This window comes from Nothoprocta perdicaria, unplaced genomic scaffold (assembly GCF_003342845.1).
Source record: "Nothoprocta perdicaria isolate Ctin4 unplaced genomic scaffold, notPer1 scaffold_275, whole genome shotgun sequence".
NCBI lineage: Eukaryota > Metazoa > Chordata > Aves > Tinamiformes > Tinamidae > Nothoprocta > Nothoprocta perdicaria.
The window spans coordinates 18,837-45,277 of record NW_020455505.1 but is presented as its reverse complement, the minus strand read 5'-3'; the positions used below and the strand labels follow the sequence as shown (position 1 = coordinate 45,277).

Below are 26,441 nucleotides of genomic sequence, written 5' to 3'. Positions count from 1 at the left end.
CCCCCGTCGCGCCCCGCCATGGACCTGGTGTGGCTGCTGCTGCGCGGCCTGCGCCTCGCCGCGGACCTGCTGGGCTTCCTGCTGGACGTGAACTTCCTGCTCATGTCCTCGCTCGTGTCCGCGCTGCTCTGGCTGCTCGCGCTGCCCTGCAGCCTGCCCGGCGCCGCCTCGGCCGGCGCGCTCGCCTGCTGGAACGCGCTGCTGCTGGGCCTGGCGGCGCTGGCCGAGGCGGCGGGCGGCCTGGCGCTGGGCGCCCTGCACGGCCTCGCGGCGCTGCTGTGGGGCTGCCGCTGCAGCCTGGAGGGCCTCAAGGTGCTGGGGCACCTCCTGTGCCACCTGGCGCTGCGGGGCAAGGAGCTGCTGCAGCGCGGGCTCTGCAACGTGCTCGCCTCCGGGCAGAGCCTGCAGAGGCAGCTGTGCGAGGCGCTGGCCATCTGCATGAGCCTGCTGGCCTACCTGGTCAACAGCGTCATCAACATGTGCCTCCTCGGCATGCAGACCCTCTTCACGCTGCTGGGGGCCCTGTGGGATTCGGTCGTCAGCCCCTTCCTGAGAGTCACCGACCTGCTGGCCGCTTTCCTCGCGCACATCTCCAGCAGCGCCATCGCCGTGTCCATCTTGCTGTGGTCGCCCTGCCAGCTGGCCGTCGAGATCCTGGCCTCCGTCACCAAGCTCTTGATCAGCGTCTTCTTTGTGAATATCTATGGCTTGCTCTTGCTGCTCCTCATTATTGTGGTCAGCACTGTTGTGTTCAACCCCGGGCTGCTGTGGACACTGGCAGGCCACGCGCTTGGGTACCTGAACACGCTGCCTCCCTACCACCGCCTGCAGAGGGACGCGTGGCGGCTCTACCAGGTGGCGGTCCTCACGCTGGGCATGCTCATGACCTCGCAGGCCTGGCGCAGGCTGGTGGACTGGAGTCTCCAGGTGTCCAACTGGAGCAGAGGAGGCAGAACGATGAGCCGGGAGAGCAGCCCGCGAGGGGCGACCGTGCCTGCCGCGAGACCGGCAGCTCCTGCCAGGGCCGTGCTGGTGGCGGCGGAGCAGGGGCACCAGCTGGACGCGGAGCAGGGGCCATATGCACGTCCAGCCCTGAATCGAGGTGCTGCTACAGGGCAGCGTCTCCATACAGCCAGGGAAGAACCAAGCACCTCCTGGGCAAAAGCTCCGAGGAGAGAGCAGCTGAATGCAGCAGCTGGGGATGGTGAGGCTGCTCCGGACAATGACCCCTGGGTGCTCCTGAAGGAGCAAGAAGAACGTAAGAAATGTGTCATCTGTCAAGATCAAACCAAGACAGTCCTGCTCCTGCCCTGCAGGCACCTGTGCCTGTGCCAGGAGTGCACGGAAGTCTTGCTCCAGCAGGCCATCTACCAGCGCAACTGCCCTCTGTGTCGCCAGATGATCCTGCAGACACTCAATGTGTACTTGTGAACCCAGGAGCAGGTGGCTTGAGTGTTTTTTCCACAAGGTCGAGGACCATCTCTGTTGCTTCCTCTTGTCTGGAAGCAGTTTCGCCCTTCCCAGTACTGCCTCGAGTTTTCCAAAGAGCTAAGGATGGTGCAGAGAAGGGAAGAGGCTGCTGGAGTATCTGTTAACCACACTTGTAATGTAACTAGCCTGTAACTGTCGCTAACAAGCACAATGGCTGATCTCTGCAGCAGGCCAAAAGAGCTACCTTTTTACGCTGACTTTTGCTGTTCCATGGCTTGTTGCCTTGAGCTTACAGCAAGTCGATATCCAAAGCTGATACCATATCAGAAAGATGCGGTGGTTCCTCCTAGCCAAAGCTAATGGAAAGATTAGAAGCTGTGCCCTTCTGGGAATCAGAAGGCAAAGGAAGGTTTGCTATCAGGGTTGGGCTGGGAGCTCCCTGAAAACTGCTTGGCAGGCTCCATTCCTACTGCCCTTCCCATTAAACCAACTCTCAGGGAAGGGAGAAGTGTGGCCCTTTTGGGAGACCCTTAGGGAAGCCATAAGTCCACCCTAGTTTGTAGGCTTCACTACCAAAGCTGTGAGCTGGGCTCCCAACTGGAGAATAACAGAATTTCCGGGGCCACAGCTGTTCTTCACTGGTCTGGCCGCTATGGCTTTGAGTTCGATCTTTCCCGTGCTGGGAGAGTGAGGAGCTGCAGAGAATGCAGTCTCCCCGCAGGCTGCCTGACTGCAGAGCTCAGTGCGTCACCTCTGCTAGAACAGCAAGCACATAGCAGGTTATTCACACGTGGGGCTGGGGGTTACTCCTCCTGCAGAGCTGTACAGACAGCCCAGCCTAACCTCGGCAGCAGCGGGGCATGTCTGAGCTGACGCTGGAGAATCCTCCCTAGATAATCCCCATTTTAAAGCCCGCTCCCCGGGCTAGGGCTGACAAAGCTTGCTGCCCCCTGGGCAGGGCTGGCTAGAGTGAGAGGGGGGACGTCCCAATCCTCCTGGGAACCCACTGAGACATTCCAGCTCCCAGTACAAGTGCAGAACATCTGTGCTGTGGAGCCACAGCAGTACCAGGACCATAGCTGTACTTGATTGGAGCAAAGTTACACTGTTGTTCTGTCTTACTGCCTGTCTGAAATATGAAAAGCAACTAATTTTACTTTTAAAAATGTCCCCATAAGTCAAACCATGCCATCGTGCTGGCTGGAGTGAGCTGAGGTGGCTCATTCCAGCTTAGTCAACCAGCACCATTCCAGGAAATTACTGGGCTCCAAGAGGGCCTTGCACTAAAAAGCTTTCCCTTTCCCAGCTGCCTGCTTGGGCTGAGCCACGCTCCAGCCCCAATTTCAGTTGGAAGGAGGCTCCACTCTTAGACCGCAAGCCGAGAGCCTGCAGGCGGCTGCTGCGGGTTCCGCACTGCTCCTGTTTACTGATGAGTGCTCCAAGTTCACGAGGAGGCAGCACCGGGGCCAGGCCAGGGTGGGAGATGCCTCTTCACTGCTGGCCTGACCTGTGACAAGGAAAAGATACGATCTTGTTCCCAACAACTCCTCCTGTGGCTGGGATGGCCGAGCCCCCAGAGCAGCGAGCACAACCCTGGGGGCACCTTCCTTGGGGATCCTGCCGCAGCCAGTCCTGGCTGGTGCAGGTGTCCTGCCTCAAGAGGAGCCAGGCAGCCGAGCCCTACCTGCTGAGTTCCTTTGGGGACACCTGGAAGTGCTGGACGTGCTCCTGGCTGCAGGCTGAAGCGTTTGGTCGAGAGGGCAGCTTGTGGATGCTGAAACAGAGGGCTCCCCGTGTACGTTTTGGGGAAAGGGAGGACACCTTCGCAGGACTGCAGTTTCCCCCCTCAAGCCCTGTTTCTATTGTAGCAGTCACGCTTGTCTGTTTGCTGTTAATAAACAGAGAGAGAAAGCTTTGCCTTAAGGTTAACTCTTTGCACTATGGACTAGACACTGGGCAGATTAAAGTCTCCTTTCCCACAAAGTGCCTGCTGCCTCGTTCTTGGGAGGTGTTTTCTCCCGTGCTGCGGGGTCTCACCTCTGCTCGTCCCTGTGCTCCAGGTGTGCGGATGAAGACGGTCGCTTCCTCGCAAAGGGTTGGAGCTGGGAGATCAGCACAACCTGCAGACTCCTGGGTCTGCCTGTGCTGCCCACGTCCCCAGAAAGCTCTGCTGTGTGCACGAGTGAGGGAGCCGGAGCCGGGCTGCAGTGCGGGAGGGGACTTGCTGCCCCACGAGGGTGGGATCCGCGTGTGCAGACGCTGCCTGCGGCCAGGGCCAGAGGGGCTCCTGAGGCCCCAGCCCTTGCCCTGCTACCCTGCAGGAGGTGCTTGGGAACATGCCATGCAAGGGGGCAGGGAGCGTTGCTTACCACACTGCTGTCTGCGCTGTGCAGAAATCTCGCTGTCACAAAGTAGATGTCCAAAAGGGAGACGGGAGTCCTGAAAATTCATTCGAATAAAGGGAGAGACCACCAGAGCATACACCTGTGGGATTCTGACGTTACAGGAGGGCGCAGCCTCCTTTTATCCTAATTTCCTGACTGAGGTAGCCCTCTCCTTTACCCTGTTGGCTAAGGTACGCAGAAGTTACAGACTTCTCAGCCCACATAAGACATCTTGCTTCTTGGTATGTTCCCCCTGTCTGGTCAGTTGTTCCCTGATAAGGAACTCTCTGCCCTCTCCTGTTTTCTCCCAGGTGCAGTCAGCTGCACCCAAATTCATAAGCACAACACAACCTCCCTACCTGTACTCCCTAGTCCAGCTTGCTGAAGAGTGTGGAGTAACTCCTCTATTTGTAAAAACAGAGGCTCTTTTTTTTTTCTGCTCAATGCCTTGTGCTGAAACGGGGCTGGTGCTGGCAATCCCTGGGACTGAGAGCAGGAGAGATGAGATTTCCCAGGCTGGCAGGAACACATATGGGTAAGCATAATCCCATCTCCCACATGCCTGCAGTGTCTTGATGCCCTGCTGCCTGGGACAGAAGGTATTGGCAAACCCCACTCCCCCAGGACAAGGGGGCAGCATCTGAAGTACTAGGAGGGGTGGAGCAGGCATCACAGGGCTCAGCTGTGCTGGGCTCCAGGTGAGCAGGTGCATTCGCTGCAGGATGAATTATCTCCTGGCTGTGGTTTGAAATCTTGGCAGGCTGCTGTATGCTATTAAGCACCCTCTGCTTCCCCAGCATCCTTGCAAATCACTTGGAAAATGCTTCTCAACCCAGATGGCCAGGAGCCCACCCCCATCCTTCCCCCAAATCACCTCTTTGCCGAGTCATGTTGGGTAACTAGGTAATTTTATTAGGATCCTCTCATGTCCTGGCTGAAAAGCACAGCGAGGAGGGGCTGCTGGGAGGCTGGGAAGATGCAGACATCTCCTGCAGAAGATGCGCTGCCTGGCACTGTCCGTGCAGCGAAAGCAGGGTCCTCCCAGCAGTTACTTCCCCCATGGCAGGTACCTCCTCCCTCCATGGTGCTGGAGCCCCTCTGCTCCAGCTGGTAGAAGCTGCTGATCTGCCCCAGGACATGTGAACTGAGCTGGCTGATATCAGCCCAGCACCATGCTGGGGCTCTTGCCCTACTGCAGTCCTGCTGCCAGGAGGGAGAAGTGGCTGCTGCTGCTGGGCTGCTCTGTTTCAGGAGCATGGGGCTGGCGGCGACTGGTGGTCTGCTGCAGCTGGAGCCCCGCGGCCTCCGGGAAGCAGCCGGGATGTCTTTGTCAGCCCGGCGTAATGAGCTGCCGTGCAGGGACAATGGCCATCGCCTGCCTGTCAGCGGGGAGCTGGCGGGACAGGCGGACACGGCAGACGCACGGCAGGCTGCGGCTGGGCCCGGCAGGGCGAGCAGCTAATGCCACGGCAAGGAGCAGGCTGCGATCTGCCGAGGAGCCGCGGGGAGCCTTTGGGCTGCTCCCGGCACCGGCCTGGCTCCCTCATTAGCTCCGTGGGCTGCCTGCGCGGCGGTGCGCCCAGCCCCCCGCACACCTCACTGGCTTCCCTCCCAAAACGCCGCTTCCCTCCTCGCAGAATAAACAGCGCCTGCCGCCCATCTGCGCCGCTGTGCTTGCCCCTGGGCGGCTCTGCTTACAGAAAAGGCCGGCTCCAACCCAAACAGACGCTTCCGCTGTAAGCTAATCCTGCCGACAATGCCGCTGGGAAGGGGAGGCTGCAGGGCTGCTGCCTGACACCCCCACGGCAGCGAGTCCTCACCCTGGCCTCAGGTGACCTCGGGGGTCCCCCCCGTCCCCTGCAGCCAGGCAAACATTTGGGCAGGTCCTGGCCCCAGGCAGGGGTGCAGAGCTACAAGCTGCTGCCCAGGGCTCGCAGCAGGGCCAGGGGCACATATTCACCTTGGAGGAGCACGGCCAGTATCCTGCTGCCGTCTGCCCATCCATGAAAGCAGGGGACAGCCCGGCCCAGCTGCCACCCCACGGCCAGGCAGCGCAGTCGTCCCTGGCCTGCTGCAGCCGCAGTGCTGAGCCTCAGCCAAAAGACCCTCCCTGGCTTAACTCCACGGGGACCTATTTTGGGCAGGAATGAGGAAGCTCTTCATTCCCTTGCTAAAAATAGGGACCTTTCTCGGAGCTGGGTCATGACATTCACATTGGTGAGCAGGGCTGGGAAGTAAGCAAGGAAGCTGGGGCCCCACAAATCCCTGGTTTTCCCCACGGAGAGCCCTGGCACGGCAGGTCCCGCGGGGTGGCCCTCATGGGGATGTGCCCCTTGCACCCATCAGGCTGTCAGGACAGGCTTTGTCCTCATGGAGCTGGGATGCCTGCTTCCTCCCCGTGGTGGCATCTTCCCATGGCAGCCGTGGCCTTGGCCTTGCCAATGTCCCCATGGAGGCGCTGGCCGGGAAGGCAGCAAGGAGGGGAGCCTGGATGCGGCGTGAGCCTTGACGAGAGACTCCAACACCTCCATCTAGTGGCCTCTCTCTGGCTGTGCGAGTGGCCCAGGACACCCAGTCCCTGGCCTGGCCCCTGTCCTTGGGGCCTCCACGCAAACTGGCTCCCAGCCCGGAGCACCTATGGGGCTGCAGCGACCCCGAGCAGCGCCCTGGGTTTGAGAGGAGCATGCACCCCTGCACTGGTGCATGCACGGGACAGGAAGGCACAGGCAGCAGGCACGGGCACAGCTGAGCACCCCTTTATTGAGGGCCGAAGGAGAAGGAGGTGGGAGGGCAGGGAGCCAGACCCCCGGGAGCTGCTGAGCCTGGGCTGAGCCAGAGCCCAGCAGGACGGGCCCCGCGCTGGCAGCAAGGTCTGGGCAGCTGGTCTGGCACCACGGGGGCTGCTGCAGGGTATGGTGAGTAACATAAGGCATCCAGGTTATGGGGTGCCGTGGGGCCCCCGAGATAAGATAATACTTTGCTTGGATACAGCGCTGCTGGAAGGACTGTCCTGCCGCCGCTGCCAGGGCGGCTGGGGCTCCACATCTCTGCCTGAGGCGGGGTGGCCGAGCGGAGCCGGGGCAGGGACCCTGCGGTCCTACTCCCCTGCTGTAACACGGGCTGAGGCTGAGCCCTGGTTTCAGCACGACAGCAAGGGAAGGGGCGCGCAGCAAGGGCTCATGCGAAGACGGCAGAGTTTTGCCAGTAGGAGTAGACGAGGAAGCCGGTGAAAGTGCTGTCAGTCTTGACGCTGGCGTAGAAGCCGATGTAGTCCCCGACACCCACCTGCACCCACACCTCGTCCTCGGGCTCCAGGCGGACCAGGGTGCCCCCTGAGAGCGATGTGGGCTTGGGCCAGTTCCCGTAGTACTGGAAGAAGGAGGCCACAGACTGGCCGTTCTTCATAATGTCGAACTGGAGGCTGGCGCGGTACACGGTGGCGTGCACGGCGAAGTAGTAGAGGCCGGGCACTTCACAGGTGAACTTGCCCGTGGCGGGGTCGTAGTGGCCCTGCTCATTGATGAGCACCACATCGAAGCGGATGGGCTGGTCGGCCAGCGGCGGGCTGCGCGACTCGGAGCGCTTGGCGCTGAAGGCCGATCGAGGGGCCACTGCACACTCGCCCTGTGCGCCCTTCTCACCGTGCAGGCCGTCCACACCGGGGCTGCCCACCTCCCCGCGGGGGCCAGGGGGGCCTGGAGACAGAGCAGAGGGAGAGCATCAGCACTGAGCTGTGGCCAGCGGTGCCCTCCAACCCGGCCCTGGTCTTGTACGGGAGCATTTGGGGAAGCCCTCTGAGTGCCACGCACCCTATGCCACATCACTAGGGATGGGGATCACCAACCAGTGTGATAGGTGGGTGGTGGATGTCACCATGACCAGGGAACGGGGCTAAAGCAGGAGGGAACCAGGGGCACATGCTATCTGGGGACCATGGTGGGAATGGCAAGGTGAGGAAAGACCTAGGAAGGTGAGGGAAACCCCAAAGAGCAGGCGGTGCAGTCAGATCCGGGCAAGAGGAATGGCTGACAGGAATGGGAAGAAATGCAGAGACCACCATGGGTATTTCTGCAGGGATTGGAGGGAGGCAGTGGTTTGAAATGTGCACTTTGTGGGAGCAGGGCCTAAAAGCTGGGATTTTCCTCCCAATTTTCCTCCGCTTCCTTACCAGGAGGGCCCATCTCGCCCTTCTCGCCTGGTATCCCCATTGCCCCATCCCGGCCATCTCGTCCATCTCTGCCTGGCAGCCCCTGGCCCCCGTGCAGGCCTGGGGTGCCTGGGATGCCTGGCTGTCCCGAGCAGAGCCTGGGGATTTTGTTGTCTTCAATCTCGGAAGAATGAGCGATGAACCCAAAGAGGTAGAGGAGGAAGAGCTGCTTCATCTTGTCGGCCATGGAGGGGCTGGAAAGAGAGCAGAAAGGGTAACAGCTCTGCAGACCCCTGTGAAGAGGCCTGGGAAAGTGGCTGGCAGTGCCTGGGGACAGGGCACCAGCTGCGCCAGCACACAACTCCTTCCTTCTTTCCGCCTTTCAGTAGCACCTCATGTCATGGCCTAGGTGCCATCGGCTCCACCTCCTGCAGCGTCTTTTGGATCTGCCTGTGCTTGCATCCCTTCAGGACATCTTGCCTGCCTTCATCCCACATCCCACAACCCTCCTGGACATTCTGCACCTCGCGAGGCTATCCTGCAACCTGCTGAGCCACGCAGCACCCCATGGGCCTGTCCTGCAGCCCAAGGGCTCTCTGCCGTGGACTAGCCACGGGACGGCTCGTGCACACATGCATGCTAGGGCGCATGAGGCTGCTGCACTGCAAAGGGGAGCTGCGAGCCGCAAAGCAGGCTCTGTCTGCATGCAGGGCCAGGCATGGCATGAGGCGTTTGCCACGGGGCGGCAGCGCCGGGCTGCAGCACGGCCCTGTGCTTGGCAGCAGCCCAGCGGCCGGCGCCTCCGCTCTGCACCCAGCTGCAGGCCGTGTCCCTGGGGTTGGAGCATCCCGCAGCGTGCAGGGACTGCTGCGGTGCTGGGACCACCGTGCTGCACAGCTGCCCCCAGCGGTGCCGGTGCAGAGACAGCCGAGCCCCGGGGACGGCAATGGCCCCCTCCCTAAGGCCTTGGCCGGGCAGAGCCTCTCTCTTCCCCCTCCTGGACATGACGGCTGCAGCAAAGAGGAAAAGGAGGAGAAAAGTGTCTCTCCTCCGCCCAGGCGCTGGAGCCAGGACCCCAGCTGCCCCCGAGCTGAGGCCAGCCCCAGGCCCCTGGCACACAGGATGTGCAGCTGATTCTCCCTACTCACCGAGATCCCGGTTCCTCTGCTCCCGGCGCCTCACTCCTCTCCGTCTCCGAAGGGCTCTTCCTGACCGCTTTGCTCTGACGAAGGCCCTAGGAAAGGCAGCCTCTCCACCCCCCCTCCTCCTCATGTCTCTCCTCCCAAACTCCAGAGGAAATCAGGGGCCTTGGGAGCCAAAAGCTACAAGACAAGGGGAAAAAAGAAAAATAATGCTGTGGTGTCAGAAGTGCTGTAAGCAGGGGGAGGAAGAGCGAGACAAACAGTCGATCGGAAGGAGGGAAGTTGTAGGATGAAAAACACCTCCGTAAAGCACATCTGGACACCCAGGCAGGAGGATGTAGGGAGGGGAAACAAGAAGAAAAGAGAGGCCACTGGGTGAAGCAGAAGGAAGGGAAATAAGAGGGAGGGAGCTCTCAAGCTGCTCTCCAACTCTCCAGGAGAAGCTTGGGAAACTCCAGCCCTGCAAATGCATGCTTTGAGAGCTGCAAGAAGAGGGTGTGGGGGGTCTGGAGCAGGGCTGGGATGCTGAGCAGGCAGTAAGGGGCCAGGCAGCAGCAGATGGATGCAGATATAAGTGGAGCAGCGTCAGGGCCGGGACAGGAGGAAGCCCAGCCCCAGAGGGGCTGTGGGGCATGCAGCAGGGCTGGCTGATGTAGCGCTTTTGCAGACACTCGCAGCCTTTAACTTGTCCCAGTGCCAAGTGCGTCCAAGGGACAGTGTCAGGCGCTGAGTAGTTGGGAGTGTCCTGTGGCCAAGGAGTCCCGCATTCCTGCAATCAGCTCTGGAAGAAGCCAGGACATGCAGCAGGATGAGCCCTCCGTGCCTGACCTCGAGGTATGGCTATGCTGTGATAGCTGCCAGGGCAGAGCAGTAGCAAACAGAGCAAACTCCCTTTCCCATTATGTTCAGCTGTTCAGAGCCAGGCAGGAGCCTTTTCCACGTGTCCGGGCCCGGGGGCAGGCAGAGGGCAGTGGGAACCACGCCGGCATCGCTCAGGGCGCTTGGCATGCTGCGAGTGGCAGTGTCTGCAGCCCTGGATGCCCCGGATGCCCGCGGCTGCTGCTCTCTCCCAAGGTGAGAAGACGCTGTTGTTTTTGGCCAGCTGGGTGCTGGTTTGTGGGCACGGGATAATGCCAGGCCTGTGGCCAGCCAGGCTGACGGGTGCCAGCACAGCCGGCAGCAGCGCCACAGACTGCACTGGGGAGGGACCATGTCCCAGGCACCATCCAGACCCGCACTGAGCCCCACGCACCCCTCTGGGCAAGGCAACACCCTTGGCCCATCTGCATCATAGCCATCCACAATGGGGGCTGTCTCCCTGCCCCACTCCTGCTGCCCAGAGTCCCACACAAGTCCTAGCTTCCTGCCTTGGCCAGAGTCTCTTTTTCCCCACTTCCCAAAGCAGGATCCCCACACAGACCCTCCTCAAAGGAACTGCTGGACCCACAGTGTTTGTCAACTGCTCCTGCTGTTTAATCTGCACATCTCCCACCACAAGCAGAACTTTTGCAGCACTGTGCTGCTCATAGGGTTGTGCTGGTGTCACCCCAGCAGCTCAACCGCCCCTTTGCAACTGGAGGAGGAGGGGAGATCTCTCAGGGGCAGGAGCAGCTCTGAGCACCCTGTTTCAGTCCCGCTCCCCTCCTCGGTGCGCCTCAGGGCTGGAAGCACTCCACAGGGTCTCTGGAGTCGGGCAGGATGTTGCAGTTGATGGGCCAGAGGATGCCAAGGAGGCCGAGGGACTGCTGGCACCGCTGCTCGGCAGACAAGCACACGGCACGGCAGGGCTGCAGGACGCCGCCGTCCGGTGTGCACTTGGGCACAAAGAGGCTGCAGATGAGGGGGCGTAGGTGCTGGTAGCATGCGAGCTCCATGAGGGTCTGCAGAAGAGCGGCTGTGAGTGCAATGGGGTGGCAGGACCCCCGTGCCCGGCCCCCAGCCCCCTCACCTGGTAGTCCTGCAGCATCTCAGCAGCTCCCGCCTGGTCAGGGATGGCCAGCCAGATGTTGGGGAAGGATGTGGTGTTATAGCTCAGGCCCAGGCACATCTCCACTTCCAGGGGCTCACAGACAGACTCTGGTAGGGCGAGAGGGGCTTCACTTCTTGCAGGGGGAGTGATGCCCACCGCATGTGCCACAGGTCCTGGGCTTGGCCAGGTTCACTCCCATTTGGTGCAAAACAGCCTGGGAGCAATGGGGGCTGCAGAGGGACACCCCTGGGGCAGAGGAGCATTGTGCACTGGTGACTAGTTTCCTTGGGACTGGCACTCACCAAAGGCTGGATAGGACACGCCGGTGCAGTTCAGCTCATCGGTTCCGTCAGGGCAGTCGTGCCAGCCATCACACACGGACTCCAGTGCCCGGCACTCACCGTTCCCACAGGAGAACTCCGCCGGGCTGCAGGTCTCTGTCAGGAGAGGGGGCCCAGCCGAGAGCAGAGTTAGCCTGTCCCCCTGCTAGCCACCCGCTCCCCATAATCACCCCTTCAGGAGAACTCAAATTCCCACGAGGATAACAGTTCCTGCCTGTATGCAAGTCTGATGAAGCAGCAAGACAGGAGAGTCATGGTACCTGTGCCCCCATAGCTAGGACCAGCGTAATTTGGGTGAGAAGATTGCTTAGGAGGTCTCTACCCGAGGTAGAGCTCTGGGCTTAGACCATATTGCGCAGGGCTTTGTGCAGGCTGAGAGCCATTAAGGATGCAGACAGCTGAACCTCTCCAGGCCACTCGCTTCCTGGCTGGGCTACCTACTCTCTGTGGCGTTGCGGGCTTGATAGGTGGCAAAGAACCCATCATCTGCCACCCCCTCGTCTGCCACAAAGAGGACGGTCATGACATGCCGTGAGGAGGTCAGGACGGGTGGCAACTGGTGGCCACAGAACCTGTGGAGGACGGGAGTGAGGGACGGTCAGGGCAGCCAGTGGAGCCCCAAAGGCGCTATCGCCACTCTGCCGTCCTGTCCCGTGCTTCAGTTCTCCCCTGGTGCTGTGCCCATACCTGCCCATGAGGCTGGGGGCCCCAGTGCCTGCACTGTCGTGCACCTCCACAAAGTCAAAGCTGCAGTCCTCGTGTGGCTCCAGGCTGAAGTTGTGGAAGTGCAGGTCGATGATGTGGCCCAGGGGCACTGAGATCTGCCAGAGACAGAGCTGCAGGGCAGGAGGCAGCCCGCAAGACCCATTAAGCAGGTCACGGACAACGCTGGCTCCCCCCACCACATGGTGGGAGTCTGCCTTCCTCCCAGCACTGCCCTCTTCCTCCTCCTGCATCAACACCCCTGCTCTCACCTGCTGGTGTGGGTATGGGTGGGGATGGCTAGGGGTGGAGAAATGTCCCTCCAAGGCAGTCAGCGGCCCCCCGCACTCTAGAGGAGACACACAGACACACACAGAGTCACTCTCTCCCCCTACACCCTTTCCTTTCACCCCTTCCCACTTCCCCACACTGTGCCATTGAGCCATGCTCGCAGGGCCCGGGGCGCAGGGGACGAGAGCAGCCCACCCTTGTGCTTCAGGCTGCAGTTGGCCTCATCACTGCGGTCGGCGCAGTCGTGGAAGCCGTCGCACACGAAGCCCGGCTGCAGGCAGAGCCCTCGGTCGCAGAAGTGCTCATCCCAGGCGCAGCTCTCTGCAGGGGGGACACGCGCGGACAAGCTGTCAGCGGCACCCTGGGCACGAGGGGGGACCCCGTGCAGGCACCCATGGGGTTACTCACTCTCACTGGGGGCCACGGCGCGGTAGTGGGCGCTGAAGCCTGGAGCACCCACACTGCTGTCTGAGACGAAGGTGACCCGCAGCTGGTTGGAATCGGTGTTGAAGGTCGGTGGTGCCACGGTGCCACAAAACCTGGTTGCGCAGAGCGGGGGGAAGCTGGTACCCCCATGGTACCCCCATCCCCTCTGCTGCGCCATCCTCTGCCTACCTGGCCATACCGCCCCGAGCCGGGGCACCAGTACTACCATCGGCCGAGGGCTCCTCGTAGAGCTCCAGGCGGTCAAAGAGGCAGGACGCGGTGCCCTCCACACTGAACGCCTCCACCCGCAGCTGGATGCCCAGGCCTGGCGCCACCTCGATGTGCCAGACGCACAGGGCATTGGGTGGGTAGGGCGACGGGTAGTTGGGCGAGCTGAAGGTGCCTTCGGGACCCCTCAGGGTCCCACCACAAGCTGCACAGGCAGCACAGCCAGCTGGCGGGGCGGCAGCCCTGGGGTGCCCAAGCAAGGCTGCTGCCCCGCGCCGGTGACTTACCCGGCGTCGGCGTGCCGGCCGTGGGTGCCTGGCTCTGCGCTGGGGTGGCCGTAGCTTCGGGGGCTGCAGGGTCCTGGCGGGCAGGTGCCGTGCTGGTGTTGGCAATGCTGTGTGCGGGCAAAGCTGCGCCCGGCGAGCCAGGCAGCTGTGGGGACTTGAGCTCTGCTCCAAAGGGGAAGAGCAGTGGAATGGGGTTTAGAAACCCCACTGCCTGCTCCCGCTTTGTGTGCATGGAGCCCAGGGAATTCTACGCCACTGCCCATAGCATCCCATGTGGAGTCTAGATCCCTCTCCCCATGGCAAGTACATTCTGGGAGACCCCACAGTGTTGTGCACTTGCTGCCACACATCCCGTCCCTGGCTCAGCTCTCCTTTCCCACATTCTCCCTTGGATCCCTCCCCACCTGCCCCATCCCTGCTGCGGTGGCACAGGCCTTGCCACCCTGGCACTCACGGTGGATGACAATGCCCAGCAGAAGGGCAATGAGGAAGAGCAGCAGGGCGCTCATCAGTGCCACGCAGAGCCAGGTGAACCTGCAGTCGGATCGGTAGTGGCCCCAGTGCCGCTGGCCTGCAGGAGGGTGGGCAAGGTGGATGCCCAGACAGCAGCATGCAACTTAGCCAGGCCTGGATCTGCCACCTGCTCGTGTGTCTGGCTAAGAAGGCCACGGCCACTCATCCCATCCCCGAGGTGGTGCAGGGGCCCTAGGCTGCCTCACGTTCTGGCATTGAGCGATTCTCCCCACCAGGACCCACTGGCACCATGCTACCATGGACGTGGGTGCGCGTACACACCCTCAGGGTGGTTCTGGGGCAAGTCCTCTTGTCCACAGGGTGGGTGCTCAGTAGGTGATGCTGCTGGAGTCTCCTTGCCCTCAAAGACAGGGTTGCAGAACTCGGTCTGCAAAAGAGTGATGGCACTGTGGGGATTTGGGGGGTACTCCCACTGTGGCCATGTTAGGCTGCCCTCTGCCTTACCTTGCTGCAGTCCAGCGCCTCAGGGCATAGCGTGATCTCCTCAAAGTCTCTCATGGCCACAGGCAAGTGCCGTTGCCACCTGGTTAAAAGCCTTTTCGGTGCAAGCTGCTGCCCAGCACGGCCACCAGTCCTGCCATCCCCTCCTCCCTGGCTGCCATCAGTCCTGGGGGGTGGTCTGCTGTGCTCTGTTGGAGATCCTTGTGCCCAAGGAGGGATGCAGGTGGCTCTGGCTGTGCCTACGTACCTGGCACCTGCCTGTGCTGGGACCTGACAGCCATGCCTGTGAGCAACCCTGTGGGAAGAGAACAGCTCCAGAGGGCCCCTCCGCCGGCCCCTTCCCTCATCCCCCGCTTAATCCGACTCAGCTGAGGATGCCGAGGTCCGACCCTGGCACAGAGAGCCAGCGTCTTAAAGGGGAAGGCGTAGTGCTAGGAGTCCTATGGGGCACTTTGTGGGGCAGGGGTCTGGCAGGGGCGTGGGGGGCTGCAGAGGCCCGGCAAACCCCTCTGCATGACGTTTGCAAGGTGGCCTTGCAGAAGCAGAAACCCAGGGGCCAGGAAAGCAGTGGCTGTGAAGAGAATGTGGATTTGCTTGGTGCCCCCAGGCTCCCCAGAGGCCGGGGGAACAGGGGCTGGTCTTGCCCCCATGTCCCTGGTCCCTCTCAGCACAGGGCGTGTGTGCCCAGGCACTTGCATACCCCCTGCACCCTTAATGCCTTGGAACCCAGCCCTGGTGCCCTAAGCGGGCAAAAAGGGATCTTAGTTTGAGGGCTTTGGGGTAGCGCTGGCCCCTCCAGCCCTCCTGGATGGCTGAGGTGGAGGGAAGGCTCCACAGCCCCTGGGCAGATGGAGACGAGGGACAGTGTGCCCCTCAAGCCCTATTTCCCCGGCCTCGGACAACCCTCCGTTTCCCTCCTGCAGCTGTTCTGCAGACAAATGCATCCACACAAGTCTTGGTACAAGCTCATATTTATTCCCACACGCATGTCCCTTGCACGAGACGCTCGCTGCCCACCTTGCTTACACAGTAAACAAGCGGCCTGCCTGCCAGCAGCGTGGCTCCATGCTGGCACCGCTCACCGCTCCATCCGAGCCCCATGCCAGGCTTGGAGGGCAGCTCGGTGGGATGGAGCTGCCCTTGGCAGGCTGGTGTGGGGCAATGTGGGTTGGGTGACCTCCCCTCCTGCTGTGCCTTGGCCAGGGCAGGACAGGGAGGTGAATAAATTAGAGAAAAGGCTAAAAAGGCCACTGGCATTTGCTAGCTGGAGGAGAGAGCAGTGGGGCTGGCGGGGATGGGCATCCAGGAGGCTGGTGGCCACAGGGAGGAGGAAGCCCAGGAGCAGATGGTTCCCACTGCCATTTCTACATCCCCTCTACCAGGATGGACGCAGCTGGGCAGCCCTGATGGCCTCCCACCCCCTGAATGGTTTAAGGCACCGTCATATGAGGAGGCAGGAAAAACCCACCCAAAATGTGCCCCTGCACCAGTTTTGGGAAGCAGGGGGTGCTTGGGGTCAGAAAAGTCCATTATAAATACAAATAAACTCCACAAAATGTTCTTTTTTTTTTTTTTTTTTTTCACCCTCCTCCTCCTCTCTGAGATTTTCAGCCTAGATCCAGGCAGCTTCAAGGGGTGCCAGGAGGGCAGCTGTTGGGGCCATGCACCCCAGGACGGAGGCTGGGTTTCTTCGCCAAGTGGTCTGGAAGTGCTGGCAGCAGCTTGTGATTCATCTGGGATGACCAAGCTGAAGGGGAGCAAAGGAGGTGCTCCTGGGTCCCCAGCTCTCCCGGTGGGAGCAGCAGTCCAAGCCAAGTCAGTGGGGCAGGTGGCCCCGTGCCTGCCAAGTCCCCTGCTCAGTGCTTTTATTACACGCAGAGAAAAAGAAAAAGGAGAAAGAAAGAAAGAAAGAAAACCAACCCCAAAGGGAGAATCAAATGCCAGTGACCAGGAGATGCCTGAGATGCCTGGGCCCTGCCCTGCCACAGGCTGCTCTCCTCAGTTCAGTGTCAGAGTCCTTGTCCCTGGGGCTCCGCTTCTCAACCATCGCCATGTGGGTCTCTGTCCGCATGGCCGTGGTCGGTGTGGGGGTTCCCTGGGACGGCCAGGCCGGCTACATGCGGGACGAGGGGTTGGCCAGCTCATAGAAGAGCAGGTAGGCATCACTGCTGCGGACTTGACTGGACGACATGGGGGTGACGCTGCGGAGAAGCAGGGAGATGTGAGTGGTGGGGAGCATCCTCGCCATGGGGGCACCCAACATGGGTGATGCCAGCTGCAGGGGAGTCACCCCTCTCCAGCCCCACGGCACCATTCCCTTGACCCTCCCTGTCACCTCCATGGCCTCACCGGGAGTCATTGAAGCTGTGCCACTCGCTGGAGACGGGGCTCTTGCAGTAGGCGGTGTAGTGTCCTCCCATGGTGGTGCCGGAGTGGTTGGAGACAGCGTAGAGGTTGTAAACAGCGTGGTCTGCGGGGTACAAGGGGGGCACTCAGTGGTAATGGTATTTCCCCTATGTCTTCCTCTGTGGGATCCAGGAAAAACCCTGGCCATTCCTCACATCATGTCCCCTCTCCCCACCATGTGCTGATGGGGATCCCCAGGGGATCAGCACACGAGCATCTCGTGCTAAGACATGTTCTCTCCTGTTTGCAGGGTCATGGGTGGGTGTGAGGGACCCCATCCCAGAGCCATGCAGGCCCAGCACTCACTGCAGCTCTGCGAGGCGAACTCCCGGAGGTCCAGGTCCTTCAGCTGGAAGTTGACGAAGGTGGTGAGCTTGCTCGTCCGTATCCTGGCCTCGGAGAAACGCTTCAGGTCTGCAGGATAGGTGTCAAGGAACCAGGCAGCAAAGGGGACCAGGAGCATTCAGACCTCCACCTTGACACCAGTACCACCAGCCCTGGCCCCGTGCCCTAGTCTGAAGGATACGAAGCACCAGGATCTTGGGGAACTTCTGGATGCTGAATTTCTTTGTGCACCTTGTCCTGGCTTTGCAGCGACAACATGTCTGAAGGAGATAAACCACATGAGCAGGGGCCTGGGAACAACGAGCCATGCAGGACACTGAGACTAGAGCCCTGGTATGTGGAACCAAGGGGAATGGGCCCAGCTGAGTCCAAGGCAAGGGCTCCCATCCCTGTAGCCCGTACCGGTTTCTCGTCTCCATCTAGGACATCCTCTTTGGTGAAGAGTCGTAGGCAGTCCATGAGGGTCACCTCACCGTAGCCCTTCTGTGGGAGCACAGAGCTGGGTCAGGACATGTGGGGGACAGTAGGGACACACGTGGGGCTGGGGCCATCCTACCTTGGGGATGGGTAGGGACAGGTCCCAGAAGGGGTCAAAGGCCGTGGAGCAGTAGCCACATTCACCGCAGGTCAGCGAGCTCTTCAGCTGCCCGACAAAGAGGTCTAGGGGGGACCAGGAGGGATGAGACACCCCCAGTTCCCACTGCGGTCCCCTGCCCGCCCTGTGCTTCCTCCTCACAGCTCCACTTCCCTTCCCAGGTCTGGCACTCACCCCCAATCCGGCTGTCCTCTCTCTCCTGGTATCTCCTCCACATCTGCCGACTCTTCTCATCATCCCTGGGGGAGATGGGGAGACAGAGGGGTGAGGAGTCCCATCGCAGTCCTAGGTCCCACCTTACTGACAGTGTGGTGCCTTTATCCATGGGGATGACCGGTGTCTGCCTCCCAACCCACTACCAGCCTGCCACTTACGGGAGGTGGTCCAGGGTGTCCGTAGTGGCCCGTGGGCGCACAAGCACGCGGTTCACCTCGCTGTGCAGCCCATCCAGGAGGAAGCGCAGGAACTCCTGGGCATCCTGCTGGCTGCAGGAGACACGGGGCATGGCAGTGAGCAGCCGTGCGCGGTTTGGCCCCTGCCCTGCCAGTACCGCCAGAATCCCCTTACTTGTATCCAACAAAGCGGGGAGCGTATCGCTGGATCTGTGTCTTGAACTCAGAGGGGCTCACAGAGTCGTTGGGAGATGAGGTCCAGAGCAGCTGGATCAGCTTGGCAAACTCTGCAGGCAGAGGGGTCTCTTAGCAGGATGACCAGATCAGGGAACGCAGCACAACACTGCCCACAGCTGCTGAGGGCAAGCGAGAGGGATGGGGATCCCCAGGGCACATAAGGAGGGCAGCAGGACCCATGGCATGGTGCTCACCGGACATGAGTGCGGTGCGCATGCGGCTGCTGTTGTTGAGGTCCCGCAGGTACTGGTTCTGCAGGCAGTAATCCCGCAGCTCCTTGGTGTTGCTCAGGCACTGCAGGATGGAGTTCATGAAGCACTGGGGGAGGCAGAGAGGAAAACCATGGCAACGGAGGCAGCGGGAGGCAGGTGGTGGCGGGCGGGGGGGATGCCGGGGTGGGCGGGCAGGGCACAGGGATGGCGTGAGGAGTCCAATTCCCTGCACGGGTGCAGCTGCCTCGCTGCAGCGAGCAGGGGCCAGGGCAGCGGCTTCACGCACCTGCCGAGCAGAGTGTGCCCGGGGCCAGTACTCACCGTGTTGCCGAGGTTGCGCAGGCCGGTCAGCCCCTGCACCACCTTGGAGTTCTGCAGAGAGAGGGAGTGGGGGGTGAGAGGGGCTCTGGCCCGCATGCACAGTGTCTCCTGCCAGCCCCACTGCACCACGGAGCCTGGGTGAGCGTGCAGACGTTGCTGGACAGCCCCGTCCCAATAGCCAGTTTGGGGCTTCTCAGCTCCCCGGACAGTGCATAGGGCTCAAAGTCCTTCCCGCACAGCTGCAATGCTGCCCCTTGCCACGCACTGCGGCCGGTGCCGGCAGGACGTGCACAGTGCCTTGCCCGCATTCACTGGGCACAAATGCAGCCTGGACTTCGGCATGGCCTTTTTTTTTCTTTTGTGGGGTAAAGTCCACCAGAGAAAGTGGAAGTGGAGCCTCATGGCAGCTGGCCCACGCTGGCATGCTCTGGGCCCTGCTCCCCGCAGTGCTGCCTGGCTGGACTATGCATGCACGATGGAGGCACCTTGGTGTCCTCGGGCTGTGCCCCAACCCGGACTGGCCTGTGCCCCATGCAGAGATGGACCTGGGCAGCTGTGTGTGCCCGGCACTTCTTGCTGGAGGCTGCAAGAGCACTGCTGGTGTTTTGGGGAGGCCTCAGTGTTGCAAATTCCTTCCTAGTTGGTGCGGCAGGAATGTAGGCGCCTGGATCTGCCTATGAGCCCCATGTGGAGGGCAGCAGTGGGACAAGCTTCCCCACAGCCATGAGCAGGATGTTGGGGGCCAACTTGGCTTGCAGGGTCAAAGTGATGACGGGGCCACCGAGCTTGACCAAGTTTCAACACCCTGGCTGCCAGCCCCAGGCAGGAGGAGGAGAAGGAGAAGAGGGATGGGGGACCGGCAGCTCCGAAATAGCAGCAGCTGGTGTGTGTGTGTGTGGGAGGTGCTGAGCACCCAGCCCTGACAGCAGCCCAAAATAACCCAGATTCGGTTACACGCGCTCCTTAGCGACGGCGCAGTCATCACCCGCCGGCGGGGGGATTGGGATGCAGCAGGGACCCCCGCGGCCCTGAATGGGGGCTTGCAGCTTTCCTAGGAAAGCAAAGTGTCTCATGGGGGAGCATGTTCCTGCGTGGCCAGGCTGCTTCCAGGGGTGCTCCAAGGCTGCTGGGCCGAGCCAGAGGGGCCATGCAGAAAGCATCAAGCATCCCTCCTGATCCCTGGACTTGGAGGTAGCTGCAGAGTCAGACTGGGAATCAGCTCCCAGGAGCTGTCCGGGATGTGACATGGCTCGTACGGTCATCTCATCCGGGCAGTGAAGAGCGTTCTGCCAGAGTGCCTGCTGCCATGTCCATGTACCCCGCTCTCCTCCAGTGCCACCTTCCCGTGTCCCCCTAGACAGAGCCTAGGTGCACACACCTCGAGGCACCTTGTGGTGCCTCTACCTAGATCTTATTTCCCCCATGTTTTCCCTCTCCTCAGTGACTCAACTCCAGCTAATCCCTCTCGCTCGTCCGGGGCTTTATCTAGGACACGGCGCTGCTCAGAGGCGGCGAAGAAGAGCAAGCTCACGCGGCGGTGGCTGGGCAGTCCCTGAGGCTGTGCTGCAGAGGGGACGGGAGACAGGGCTTGGGGGCAGGAATCGGATGGTCCTGCTGTCAGGGTTCCCACGTGCAAGTGCTCATTCATGCTGGAATGGGAGAGCCAGAGCTGCCAGGCTTACATAACTGCTGGGATCCTCCTCTGTCTGCCCCCCGGCCCTTCTTCTTGTCTCTGCTGGGGGGAGACTTGCCGTGAACACTCTGCACCCATTCTGAGGACACTGGGCAGAGGGGCAACTTTGTCCGCGAGTGTCCTTCTTGCAATGGGCAGAATGCCAGAGCACAGGGATTTGGCCAAGGTCACTGCAGGGGGAAGACTGGGGCCAAGTTGCCTGAGCACCTGGCACCCAATTGTCCCTGCTCCCTTCACCTCCGCTCCAGCCCTTGGCTGTGCCTGTCTTCCCTGGGGGCTCCCTGGGCACCAGAGCTGCACACACGGCAGGACCCTGGCCAGAGTGTGTCCCTGCTCCATGGGGTGTGCGCTCCCTTGCTTCCCTTGCCTGTTGCTCCCCTGGACATTGCACTGGGATGCCCCCGCCCCAGGACAAGCAAGGACGGATGCCCACCCAGCATCCTATCCTGGAGCATGGGGGATCCCAGAGGAGGAGCTGGGGCTGTGGGGCACCCCATCCTGCCTGGCATGGGCAGGGGCAGCCTCCTTCCGAGCCCCATGCCCCATCTGGGGTCAGGGCTGGGGTGAGGGGGGGTCGCTCGTCAGGGGCTCGCAGGGCTCCTACCTTGGTCTTGTTGAGGACCAGCCCAACGAAGGTGGAGACCAGCAAGGAGCCTGGCATTGAGGTGCGGGGGCGCAGGTCCTTGTGAAGGTCGGGGAGCGCCGGGGGCTCCTCGGGCAGCGTCACTGTGTAGGAGTCCCTCATGATGCCCCCGGCAGCTGGTCAGGCAAGAGGAGCCGGCGAGGGCCGGTGCAGCCGCGGTGGATGCAGCTGGTGGGGGGGATGCAGCCGGCGGGGGTGCAGCTGGGGACCCCTCAGTGCAGTTGGGCCGCAGCTGGGGGCAGGAGCTTGGGGGCCTGGCCCTGCCGGTGCTGCCGTGCCTGGGCGAGCGCGATGCCGGCACTGGGGCTGACGGCACCTGAGCGGCTCTGACATCAAATGGGTGGAGAGGCGCGAGCAGGGCTCCGTGACGGCCAGCCCCTGCCGGCACCGCGTGGTACAGGGAAGCCGGGAAGCGAGGGGGGCCCGCGAGGGGCGGCTGTGCCCATGGCTCCCTGCTCCTGGGTGGCCAAGTACGCGGTGGTGACGGGGCTCAGGGGCTATGCGGGGTCTGTGGTGCGTTCGGCACGAGTGCACGCAGCATCCTGCTGCAGTTCTCTCCTCCTCTCACCCTCTGCAGAGCGGTGGGGACAGGAGCTCCCGAGAGTGATATTCCCTGCTCACTGGTCTCCTTCTGCACAGCCCTTGGCACCAACATCAGTGGGGCAAGAGGCTTTTTATCCCAAGGGGGGGCATCCTCCATCCACCTGCATTGGCACCCCCTGTTCCTGTGTTTGGGGACGTGCTCCCCAGCACCTGGTGGCTCTGCAAGCATGATACCAATTTGAGAGTCACGCAGGTGCTCGGCTGAGCACATGTCTGCCTGGGTATGCCGAGTCCCTAAACACAGACGTGATGCCCAGTGCGTGGGGACACAGGGTGCCTGGAACCAGGGAGGTGCTGCTGGCTCATGGATGCATGGTTTCCTGCTAGGAACAACCTCTTGTGCCCTGGATAGGGCCATTTTGGGGGAAACTGAGCACCAGCAGTCAGCACAGTCTCACAGGAGATGTGATGCACTCAGAGAGCATCTCAGTGTCAAGTTTCACATGCTTGGGCAAAGCTTCCCTAAAGGTGACATAGTGTGACCCCTTTCCATGGGGGAAACTGAGGCACAGCACTGGCTGGGCTCAGGCTCGGCTCCTGCAGCAAGTGCACGTGCAGAGGCTGGCAGAGAGCCCAGGTGTCCTGCATCCCAGCCTTGCGTCTCCTTGCACGTCACCCCTCTGACCGCAGCCGGGCGAATGCTGCCTGAACCTTGCGGCTGCTTGCGTGTGCCCAGGTGTCTTCACTGCCCGCTCTGGGAAATTTCCACAGGCAGCCAAGGCAGGGAGGACAGCCAGAGTTGTGGGGCAAAGTGGGACCTGAGCGGAGGCTGCTCTGCTCCCCATCACCCTCCTCCCCAAGCGGGAGTCGGTGGCTGCTGTTTGAATCCTAATTGCTGCTGCTGCAGCCTCTCTTGTCCGTGATACGAGCTCCAGCACAGCCGGCAGAGGGGCTGACTATGGCGAGGGGAGGGGAGGGAGGCTATTTTTGGCACCAATAAAAATATCCAAGGAGGCATCTTGCAGCGCTATTCATCTGCAAGGCTGGGGCTTTTTGCATCACAACAGGACAGTTGTCGTAATCCCAGCTTGCGTGTGCGCGCACGCGTGTGTATATATATACACACCCTGTGGTGTGTACACTGTACACACACTGGGACACGGCGTGCACACGGGGGTCCACACCCCACCGGCTGCACAGGTGCCCCACAGTGCGCTCACACAACCCCTCGGGGTGCCACAGGCCAGGGGGACAAGGCGCAGCCCCCTGTACATGCATGCCCGTGGTGCACACAGAGGCCATTGCACAGCACGCAGCGTGCAGAGCACTGCACGTCCCTGGACAGCGCTCTTGCTGCCATCCTCGCAGCTCAGTGGGTGGGTGGCCTCCAAGGTGGCATCTGCCCCAGCGGCTGGCCTGCCTGAGCCGTACATGGAGCAACCCTCTTCCCAGGGGATACGCTGCACTGCCTGAGCCGGCTTCATGGTGAAAGTGGGGAAGGAGGCAGCGCGGCATGCAGAGCATCCCAAGATTAACCTCCTGGTCTGCAAGCAGCAAGCATCTGGGACCAAATTTCCCTCTGGCAAAAGTGAAACGTAAGCTCTCGGGACAAGGCTGGAGAGGCAAGGGGAGCCAGTGCTGGCTGGCCTTTCTCAGAGCCATCTACCTGTCCTCAGGTGTCCCCGCCACAGCAGTGACCTTCTGCCATGGCGAAAAGGTTGCCACAAGCCCGACGGGCACTGCAGAGGCAGGGCAGGGACTGGCTGCAGGCCAGAGCCGTCAGCTGCTCAGGACGGCAGTGCAGAGAGCTGCGGGTGCTCTCGCGGGTGGCTCTGGCCTTCTGACCCTATGTTCACCTAGGGCGGTTAATGGGGCGGCACATCTCCGGTTCTGCCCTTCGTGGGTGCACACAGACGCTCGACAGGCACCGCCGCTCATAATGGCACCTCTGGCACCCTGCAGGCGGGTAAACCGAGGCACGGAGTGATGGAGCAGAAGCAGGCATCCTCCCCTCCCAGGTACGAGCCCCCTCATCTCGCCCACCTCTTGTGCCAAGGCTGTCAAGACGGAGCACCTCTGGCTCTGGCAATGCCCTGCTCCCAGCAGCAGCGAGTGCCGCCGGCCCTGCCCCAGTGCCTGGGTAATGGGGCAGAACCGGAGGCAGTGCTGAGGCTGTAGCACGCACTCCGCTCCCACCCCCCGGCTGGTTTCCGGCACCTGGCATGAAGACTGCGGGTGCCTGCAGCCTGTTTTACAATTGGCTCCGCTTGCTTCCCGGCTTGGAAAAGCCAAGGGACAAAGTGGGGGTGGGAGGGGCGTCCAAGTGGAAAATAGCAGGTGAGACCATTAAAAGCCCCCGGGGAACCTAGGCCGGCGTCACTGTCACAGCCTCCTCGCCTGCCTGACGCCCTGTAGCCCTGGCAGGAGACCTCTGGGTGCATTCGCACCCCCAAGACTGTGGTTTGGGCTAGCGCAGCCCCCTGCCGCCCCCAGGGGTCCCAGTTGCAGCTGTCCCTGCTCACCACCAGGTTTGCAGATGCATTGCACCCAGGCGCCAGGCACAGAGGCGCTGCACCCGCTTGTGCTGCCTCTGCCTGTCTCCAGGGCCTGCACAACCCACACGGGTACCTAACCTCCCTGGGTCAGAGAGCATGGGAGTTGAACAAGCAGCTCTGGGAGGGCAGGTGGCAGCTCTTCCCCTGCAGATCAGGATGCCAGGGTAGAAGCTGCACAAAGGGGGACTGGCAGCAGCCTGGAGGTTGCTTCCATGACCTTTGCCCTTCCATGGCCTTTTCCCCATCCTCTTGGCACTGGCAGGGATGCAGAAGCACTAGCTCAGCTCTCTCAGGGCCACTTTCCCCTTGGCATGGGAAGAACCTCCTGTCCTTCCCCCTGGGAATAGCAACCCCAGGCTACCATCACCCTGGTGAGCTGGTGAATGTGGGATGGAGCAGCAGGGGACCACTCTCTGCTGTGGAGTGAAGAAAGGTGGATTGGGAAGAGAGAGGAACACGGCACCTACAGGGCCTGAGTGGATCTTGGAAGGAAATGTGAGTGGAAAATTACCAGCTTGCTCCCGAGACAGGCTGTGAGTGTGACGCTGGTGCCCAGCCTGGGCTGGGGCTCTGGGGATGGCACAGTGTGCCTTTATACCTGAGGCACCGAATGCCTCGCTGCCACTCACGACACTGCGGCGAGCCTCACAGCTGTGGAGGAGCTGCTCTGGTGCCTGCACACGGCCAAGCACCTGGCACCCAGGGCCCTTTGCAGGCAACACCAGCCCAGCCTGCCTGGCAGCTGCTGGAGGCCACACGCACGGATGGAAGCACGGAACAGCGTGGGGAGACCCCTGGGATGTGCATGCATGGACTATGGAGCTTCAGCACGCACCAACATGGACTGCCGACCCCAGCGTGCCCCCCTACTCCCCCCCGGCACCACGTACCGAGGCGTCCCAGGCTGTCGCGCTGTTTCCGCTGTCGCTCCTCTCGCAGGGCTGCCCGGTACAGCGAGGGGACGAGGAAGGCATGTCAGAGCCAGGGATGCCCCGCGTGGGGCTGGCGGGGAGGCCGCTGTGACTGCTCTTCCTGCCGTAGGTGTCCAGGTAGTCGCGAACGTAGTCCGAGCGCACGGCGGCCTGGTAGAGGGTGCCGAGCTCCTGGTGGGTGCGGGTGGCCAGGGGCCCCGGGGCTGGTGTGTAGCCACTGTCCGAGGTGTGCAGCCCCGAAAACTCCCGCGCCAGGTCCGAGTGGCTGCTGGATTTGCGGCGGCTGAGGGGGGCCGTGTAGCTCGGGGTGCTGGCGGGGGGCCCCGCGAAGGCATAGCAGGTGCCCCCGCCGCTCAGCCCCCCGCCACCGGCCGTCCGGGACTGGCTGCGGGCGTACGCGGGGCTCAAGCGGATGCCAGAGTCGGGGTAGAAGGAGAGACGTCCGGACTCATAGCTGCTGGTGGGGGACAGCCCGGTGTGACGGTAGCGGGGGGAGGCCAGGTAGCCGCTGGCGGGGCTGGTTTTGAAGCCCATCTTGTCCCTGTCCATGTAGGACGTGGCCAGAGTGGAGCCATAGGAAGAGGAGTAGGAGCTGTAGCCGGCAGGTGCCCTGCTGTAGGCGGTCTCGGCATAGCGGGATGAGTCGACGTAGCGCTTCAGTGTGGATGAGAGCTGGGACATGGTGCAGACCGGGGCTCAGCGGGCTCCTCTGGAGGCATCGGCTGAAAGGCAAGAGCTGGGGGTCAGCACTGAAGTGCTTGCTGGCTCCCACCCTGGGAGCACAGGGAGCACAACCGGGGCTCCCACGGCAATACCAGCCATGCCAGGACTCGCAGGAGACCTTGCTCTTCATCCCCACTCCCCACAGCATCTCCAGGCTGCCCTGCAACCATGACCCACATCAGGGTCTGGCGGCTGCATGTGGGTGACAGGGGGTGCCCCTGCCCAGGGCCCAGCTCGTGTCCCCAGCAGATGTGCTGCTGACTCCTGCCAATAATTCAGGCGCACACAAGCCCGTGTGGCTGTGGTAGCCTGTGAGAGCAGGTGAGGGCCTGACTCTGACCCCCACAGGATCCGGCAGGACACTGTCCTAAGGTGCAGGAGAAGGAAAAAAGAAAAAAGGGAGGAAGCAGGGATAGAGGTCCAAACACGGAGCAAACGTGGAGTCAGAGCTCTGCAAACGTGGAACAGACGGGGCAGGAAGCCCCCTTGCCCAGGGTACACCCCACAAATGCACCAATGCC

The 26,441-nt window shown here is 61.8% G+C and overlaps 4 protein-coding genes across 5 annotated transcripts; 1 reads left to right on the top strand and 3 right to left on the bottom strand.

The window, feature by feature from the left end:
- RNF26 (ring finger protein 26) lies at window positions 1–2,202 on the top strand. Its single transcript, XM_026041047.1, has one exon. It carries the CDS (start codon window positions 19–21, stop codon window positions 1,429–1,431), a length of 1,413 nt encoding a protein of 470 aa, XP_025896832.1. The 5' UTR covers window positions 1–18; the 3' UTR covers window positions 1,432–2,202.
- A 4,719-nt stretch (window positions 2,203–6,921) lies between these two features.
- C1QTNF5 (C1q and TNF related 5) lies at window positions 6,922–9,150 on the bottom strand. The gene is made up of 3 exons (XM_026041036.1): window positions 9,111–9,150; window positions 7,984–8,216; window positions 6,922–7,510 (listed from the first exon to the last, which is right to left on the bottom strand). The coding sequence occupies exons 2-3, from the start codon at window positions 8,207–8,209 to the stop codon at window positions 6,993–6,995; spliced, it is 744 nt and encodes a 247-aa protein (XP_025896821.1). The 5' UTR covers window positions 8,210–8,216; window positions 9,111–9,150; the 3' UTR covers window positions 6,922–6,992.
- Window positions 9,151–10,759: 1,609 nt separating this feature from the next.
- On the bottom strand, window positions 10,760–14,380 carry MFRP (membrane frizzled-related protein). The gene is made up of 14 exons (XM_026041021.1): window positions 14,327–14,380; window positions 14,144–14,249; window positions 13,803–13,919; window positions 13,349–13,510; window positions 13,023–13,266; window positions 12,816–12,946; window positions 12,603–12,728; window positions 12,527–12,535; window positions 12,389–12,465; window positions 12,102–12,250; window positions 11,856–11,986; window positions 11,376–11,510; window positions 11,053–11,180; window positions 10,760–10,984 (listed from the first exon to the last, which is right to left on the bottom strand). The coding sequence occupies exons 1-14, from the start codon at window positions 14,378–14,380 to the stop codon at window positions 10,760–10,762; spliced, it is 1,794 nt and encodes a 597-aa protein (XP_025896806.1).
- A 1,994-nt stretch (window positions 14,381–16,374) lies between these two features.
- USP2 (ubiquitin specific peptidase 2) lies at window positions 16,375–25,878 on the bottom strand. 2 transcript variants are annotated; one of them, XM_026041014.1, is made up of 12 exons: window positions 25,156–25,878; window positions 18,832–18,882; window positions 18,493–18,616; window positions 18,237–18,348; window positions 18,044–18,154; window positions 17,844–17,908; window positions 17,631–17,734; window positions 17,477–17,557; window positions 17,256–17,334; window positions 17,036–17,143; window positions 16,673–16,793; window positions 16,375–16,524 (listed from the first exon to the last, which is right to left on the bottom strand). In XM_026041014.1, the coding sequence occupies exons 1-12, from the start codon at window positions 25,876–25,878 to the stop codon at window positions 16,437–16,439; spliced, it is 1,767 nt and encodes a 588-aa protein (XP_025896799.1). In that variant the 3' UTR covers window positions 16,375–16,436. The 2 variants fall into 2 exon arrangements, with proteins under 2 accessions (XP_025896799.1, XP_025896800.1); XM_026041015.1 differs by lacking the exon at window positions 25,156–25,878 and adding an exon at window positions 21,129–21,331.
- Between the last annotated feature and the right edge of the window lie 563 nt (window positions 25,879–26,441).

Coding starts and splice junctions, on each gene's coding strand:
- RNF26 (XM_026041047.1), top strand. CDS start 19: ATGGACCTGGTGTGGCTGCTGCTGCGCGGCCTGCGCCTCGCCGCGGAC.
- C1QTNF5 (XM_026041036.1), bottom strand. CDS start 8,209: ATGGCCGACAAGATGAAGCAGCTCTTCCTCCTCTACCTCTTTGGGTTC. Junction 7,511..7,983: donor GGGCGAGATGGGCCCTCCTG/GTAAGGAAGCGG, acceptor CTCTGTCTCCAG/GCCCCCCTGGCCCCCGCGGG.
- MFRP (XM_026041021.1), bottom strand. CDS start 14,380: ATGAGAGACTTTGAGGAGATCACGCTATGCCCTGAGGCGCTGGACTGC. Junction 12,251..12,388: donor ACCCATACCCACACCAGCAG/GTGAGAGCAGGG, acceptor CCTGCCCTGCAG/CTCTGTCTCTGGCAGATCTC. Junction 10,985..11,052: donor AGATGCTGCAGGACTACCAG/GTGAGGGGGCTG, acceptor GCTCTTCTGCAG/ACCCTCATGGAGCTCGCATG.
- USP2 (XM_026041014.1), bottom strand. CDS start 25,878: ATGTCCCAGCTCTCATCCACACTGAAGCGCTACGTCGACTCATCCCGC. Junction 17,558..17,630: donor TGTCCCTACCCATCCCCAAG/GTAGGATGGCCC, acceptor GTGCTCCCACAG/AAGGGCTACGGTGAGGTGAC. Junction 17,335..17,476: donor TAGATGGAGACGAGAAACCG/GTACGGGCTACA, acceptor TATCTCCTTCAG/ACATGTTGTCGCTGCAAAGC.